The sequence below is a fragment of the Drosophila suzukii genome, chromosome Y (assembly GCF_043229965.1).
Source record: "Drosophila suzukii chromosome Y, CBGP_Dsuzu_IsoJpt1.0, whole genome shotgun sequence".
NCBI classification, from domain to species: domain Eukaryota; kingdom Metazoa; phylum Arthropoda; class Insecta; order Diptera; family Drosophilidae; genus Drosophila; species Drosophila suzukii.
The window spans coordinates 3137899-3144003 of NC_092085.1; the positions used below are offsets into that span (position 1 = coordinate 3137899).

Consider the following 6105-nt stretch of genomic DNA (forward strand, 5'->3'; position numbering starts at 1 on the left):
ACCGTATCCAGCAGCTCCAATTTTCTAAAATTTTACTTTTACACTTTCACCGCCTTTTCTCCCAAACAAATCTATATTTCGAAAGTCTTGGTATGCAATCTTTTTGGTTTTTACGATACCTTTCGATTGGTGTATCACTCGTGTGAACAGCGCCTAATATAGTATATACCAAACCTTCAATATTAGTGTAGAATAAGTCCTTTTTTATAATGTTACCAGACTCTACAAATGTAAAGTAGTCGAGACAGAGTCGTACTCAAGAGCAGAACGTGCGCAGAACACTTATAGTTATAATTTCTATATGTAACCTTATATCCAACACAACTATCCTAAATAAAACCTACACCATTCAAAAAGCTACCCTTCTCAGTTCAGAAGTGGGATCAGTGTGGTTGGAAATGTGTGAAGCGGAGGAGTTGTGCCAAGAACTCTAAGAAAGCAGCAAGAATCGTCGGCGTGGAAAGTTTGCAATGGGATGTGTTCCCAGGTCTATGTGACAGCTTAAATTGCAAATTACGGATTTGTTCCAGTTCTACGTGGCAGGCGGATTCAAGAAAAGCAGATCGGGAATCTTAGTGAACCCGTGGAGTCAAGCACATAAGTTAGATCAGGATTCTTAGTGAGCCTGTGGCCGCAGAAGTCTCAAGAGCAGCAGAAGTCTCAAGAGAAGCCAAAGCACATACACACAAAGCGGTTGTGAGTATTGGTGAATTTTACAAGTCGATGCAAGTCAGAATTTTCTAGAAGCCGGAGCACATACATGCATACAAGGAGTTTGTGTGTATTGGTCAAGGGAGAAAGCAGATGCAGAACTTTGTGAGGTACATATAGTTGTGTCGCTCGCAAAGAGAACTGCCAACCTAGTCGCTAAAACAACATTAAAATGCCGAAAATAGCAGAACTTAAAGGCGACGTGTTAAGATTCCTGCTGAGATCTAGAAACGTGTCAGTTTCGGGCACCAGAGCCGAATTGGTTCAAAGACTAATACAGTTTAAACAATCGGAGGACGTAGAACTGCCAGCAGCAGTGGGTATCAACATGCAGCAAGAAGAAACGATGTCAGCACAGTCAGCGGCAATTTCACAATTGCAAAACGAGATGAAGGAACTAAAGGACATGTTAGCTCAATTATTTACCGTTCAAATGGGAAACGCAGCACCAGCACATGCAGGAAGTCAGCAACAGCACCAAATAATCGATTTGGATATCAACGAGATCAACAACGAGAGCATTCCTGTACAGGCTACTAACAACGTGAGGCAAGCTTCAGTCAAGGAAATTGCTAACACCTTGCCAGAATTTGATCCCAACGACGACAGTTCATCGATCGTGTCAACAAAGTGGTTGATGCCTACCAGTGGGACGAGAAGTTCCTGTTACTCGCCATTTATACAAAGCTAAAAGGTCCAGCCAAGATGTGGCTAGATTCATCACCCATTCTACACACTACGTGGAAAAACTTCGCCGATGCTATAAAGGATGAGTTCGGAGCAAATCCAGACGAAGCAGAAGTGCATTTCAACATGGCCAATGCAACCAGGCGACCAAAGGAGACGGTAAAGGAGTACTGTTTCAGGATGTCAGCCCTTGGGGTGCGCTACAAGCTCAGCGAGGCAGCGATCATCAGATATGTTCGCGCAGGTCTACAGCATCGTGAATTGCAAAACAGTATTGCAGCAATTCATTTCGCCACAATGAAACAGGTTCGTGATGCAGCCGAATCGTATTTCGTTAATCGATGTCGGCCAAATACCAACAAGAAAGAGTATTCACCGAAAGCCAGCAACTTCGAGCAGAAACCAGACAGCGATGTTAAACCACCAAGGACAAAGGAATCCGTTATATGCTACAACTGCGGAGAAAAAGGACACTTTGCCAATTCGTGTCCAAAGGAGAAGAAAAAGTCACGCTGTACCAAATGCAACAAGTTCCACGAGCCAAATGGAAGTTGCCAAGCCACCAATGTCATGCGTGTAGGAGCCGCAAATCAGGACAAACTTTTCACGAGGAAAATCTGCGTACACTCGCACGATTACAGCGCCTTCATCGACACGGGTAGTCAAGCCAGTCTCATCCGACAATCAGTTGCCGAGCAAATTAACGCCAAGCGCCACAAGTGCTCTATGAAGATTAGAGGCATTTGCGGAGGTTCATGTATCCTCACAAAAGCGATGACTGTGGATATGGATATCGATGGGAAGACGATTACAGCGAAAGTGTATATAGCAGACAACGATATATTGCAGGAGGACTTTCTGTTGGGACAGGACGTCATCATCTCCGCTCATCTCGAGCTCAACTTTGAGTCAGGCGATTTTAAAATCGAACGAGCAGTCCATCAGCCAACAACCCCTGTAAGCACCAATATCGGGAAGCTGCTAGAAAATTTTAAGAACGACAAAGAATGTAAGCAAATGCGCAGCTTACTGGAGAACTTCGCCGATGTTTTCTCGACAGGATTGGAAGGCATAGGAAAGACAAGCGAGGTCAAAGCAGACATCACCGTCGAAAGCAATCAGGTAGTAGCACAAGCCCCAACCGAGTATCCGAGCCAAAGAAAGAAATCGTAAGCAGCATGGTCGACGAGCTGCTAAAGCAGGACATCATCACGTTGTCAACATCAGAGTACGCCAGCCCGGTGGTGCTCATCAAGAAGCCGAATGGTAGCGATCGAATGTGCGTCGATTACCGCCGCCTAAACAAGCTGATCAAGAAGGAGAATTTTCCAGTGCCGAACATCGAAGAACGTCTGCAGCAGGCGAAAAGGTTTAAGTACTTCTCATCCCTAGACCTCAACAGTGGATACTATCAGATAGAGATAGTCCCAGAGAGCCGAAAGTTTACTGCCTTCATCACCACAGATGGATTATACGAATTCAAGCGACTTCCGTTCGGATTGAAGAACGCACCTGCGGTTTTTAATCGACTCATGGCAGAGTTACAAAAGAGAGTGCAGAAAGGCGACATGATACACTACATGGACGACATCCTTATTGGCAGTCAAACATTTGATGAGATGTACGAGAAGCTTGAGAGGATCCTAAAAGTTTTAAAGGAGTGCGGATTAACGCTAAACCTGGACAAATGTGAGTTATATAAGCAGTCAATAACATTCCTTGGTCACCAGATACACGCGGAAGGAATCAGTCCTGGAGAAATTAAGACGAACGCCATCAGAATGTTCCCGAAACCAGCCAATGTTACCGATGTGAGAAAGTTTTTGGGTCTCACTGGTTATTTCCGCAAATTCGTTCCTGGGTATGCCTTCATTTCAGCGCCATTAAGAATCCTATTGCGCAAGGATCAGCCGTTTTCGTGGAAAGCGCCTCAAGAAGAAGCCTTCGACGAATTAAAAAAATGTTTAATATCAAATCCAGTTGTCACCAGCTATCGTCTAGACGCAGAACATGAACTACATACCGATGCCAGCGCCGTTGGTTTAGCCGGAGTTTTGCTACAACGTGAGGAGGACCAGCTGAAACCAATCGCTTATTATAGCCGAGCTACTTCTAAGCCGGAGAAAAATTACCACAGCTACGAACTTGAGGCTCTAGCCGTCGTGGAATCGTTGGAGCGATTCAAATACTACATTTATGGCAAAAAGATAAAGGTTATCACCGACTGCAATGCCCTAAAGACGTCGATGGAGAAACGAGAACTAATACCCCGGATTGCAAGATGGTGGTTACGCATTCAAGAATTCGACATAGATATCATTCATCGAGCAGGAACACAGATGAACCACGTGGACGCACTCAGTCGAGCTCCGTTCGAAGATGCTCGAGAGTGTAACGAACTGATTTTGTATGTCTGCTCGCTACGAGATTCGTGCGGCTAGCTCAGAAGATTGTGTGTTCGTCCCACCAAATTTATATGACGTGATTGCCCGTAGATCAGTGAGAAAACAAAGTGTTCAAATGGTAACAGTGGGATTTATTCTCGTGGTATTGGTACAGCGGGTGTGTGGCTATGCTGGTTTCTGTGTCTCCTTGTTCTGGTTCCGCCGGCTGCTGGTGCTCCTCCTTCTGGCTTCTCGACGCGTTGACTCGTCCTCCTCTGGATCCTGGGTCTCGGGACGCTCGTGGTGGCCGCCTCTGCTTGCTTGCCGACGCGTTGCCTTGGGGTCGCTTGTTGCGCCTTAGACCCGCAGAGAATTCGGCCTTGTGGGCTTAGGGAAGCGTCACCGTTCTCAGACTAGGGTGAACAAGCCTTGCTCTCCAGGCTGACGCCTTTCGAGGCAATACTGTCCCTTGCTCTGTCCCGGACGGTCCCGCTAGGTTCTTGCTCAGTTCGCGCTGACAGTCAAGACTGCCTAGCGGTTCACTTCGCTTTACGCCTAGCGCAGACGAACGTTCCACCCGGCTTCACCCTAATGCGTGACGTCCGCGACGCTCCTGCGCTCCCCAATGAGCTCCGCGCGGCGATGGTAACGTGGCTGCCGGAAATGTCTGCTGGCGTCGCTGTCGATGTCCTCTGCGCTGTCTTCTGGCCAGTATCTCGTTGTTCTGGCGCTCGGGGAGCTGTGCGGTCGCTGCTCGGGAACTTCGCCGGTAATCGCAGGGCTCTCCAGGCTGACGCCTTTCGAAACCACAAATCGATCTACCGCTCGTCCGTCACGCCAGGTCCTGCTTGGTCGGGCAAGGTACGCTGGGTCGCAGACAACTTTCCTCCCCAAGCTGACGGCTCTTCGTCGTAGGACTCTTTTGCTTGTCTCTGACAGACCCGCCGGGCGACTCGCCAGGGTGTGGTCGTGACAAAGTTAGAAAACAAACGCCTTGACTTAGCCGCGTGATGCCTTTCAGAACTCAGCCACCTGTGTCTCAATTCGGAGATTCCTGATGTCCTAATCCCGAACGTCTCGACGTGGCGATCTTGCTCCTTCTATGCTTCCCACGGCGCTGCTTCCGACGACTCGCTTGGTTGTAGCTCCCTCGTAGATTACTTGCTTGACTGATTGCTCACTTGGTACTTTGACTGATCTTGAAGGCTTGACTCCTCTTGATCGACTGATCCAGCTGCCAGCGCTCTGCGGCCTTATATAGGGCCTCCAAGCACCGTTATTTCCCTTTTTCGCACGGCCCGCTGGATCTCTCCACTCTGGGTCCAAAGTTCGTGCCTCCTGGATGACCCACTTGTCCTTTATGTCCCGCTTCCAATAGATGTTCTGCCCATTGCTGCCGTTCCGCTGATTCCCGTGCCGCTTGTGGCACGCCTGTGTGCCGCTCCACTGCCGAGATGTGGCACTTCCTCTCCCGGTCCAAAGTTCACGGGAGAGTCCAAAGTCCCGTGGAGTTCCGTTATCCTCTTCTGCATACGGCACTCTTGCTCTGCCCGCGAAGTCTCCATTCTCTCTCGATCTCCAGCCTTGGTCTCCAATCTCTCTCGCTCTCCTTCATTGGTCTCCAAACTCTCTCGCTCTCCATCCTTGGTCTCCAATCTCTCTCGCTCTCCTTTATTGGTCTCCAAACTCTCTCGCTCTCCCCGCCGCGCCGTTACTACGCAAATTCGCCGCGTATCTGGTAAGCGGCCGGCCATCTGCTGCTGCTTCTATTTGTGGGGAGTTATTCAACTCCTCACATTCCCCCCTTACTTCGGGAAACATTTAAGACTGGTTCCTACTCTCCGGCGTTTCCTTGCTTATCCTAGCCTTTGAGTCCTTGTGATTCCCGCGGCGCTCCCTCGTTGCTCCCTCGATGCTCCCTCGACGCTCTTAACTCCCTTGAGTTTCTACAGCGGGGTCATCCTCCTCGTAGCAACTTTAAATCTCCCGCGCCGATATTTCCTGTGTTCCCACTGGGACATCGATACTCCTGGGCTATCGATCCCCAGCTCGCTGCTCATTGCTGCGTCTCACTCCTTTCCGTGTTTCCTCCGCCTGGTCACACCATTCGTGCGTGATCGATATTTATTCGCTATCGACGGTGCGGCGTTGCCACCTGCTCGTTGCGATACTTCCACCTTGGCCGATATTTCCATTGTCGTGTGCCCATCGATCGCACTATCGTCCAGTGCCAATCGATCGCCTATCGAGGCGCCCCCTTCCCTGGCTCGTGGTGATTTTGCAACTTTCATACTATGAAATTCATAGGTAAGTTTCTTTTGCA

The 6105-nt window shown here is 48.9% G+C and overlaps 1 protein-coding gene across 1 annotated transcript; it reads left to right on the forward strand.

Moving 5' to 3' along the window:
* The first annotated feature begins 1039 nt into the window (after positions 1-1039).
* LOC139353692 (uncharacterized) lies at positions 1040-2571 on the forward strand. Its single transcript, XM_070998021.1, has 2 exons — positions 1040-1255; positions 1321-2571. The coding sequence occupies exons 1-2, from the start codon at positions 1040-1042 to the stop codon at positions 2569-2571; spliced, it is 1467 nt and encodes a 488-aa protein (XP_070854122.1).
* Positions 2572-6105: the final 3534 nt, after the last annotated feature.

Coding starts and splice junctions, on each gene's coding strand:
- LOC139353692 (XM_070998021.1), top strand. CDS start 1,040: ATGCAGCAAGAAGAAACGATGTCAGCACAGTCAGCGGCAATTTCACAA. Junction 1,256..1,320: donor CTGTACAGGCTACTAACAAC/GTGAGGCAAGCT, acceptor CAACGACGACAG/TTCATCGATCGTGTCAACAA.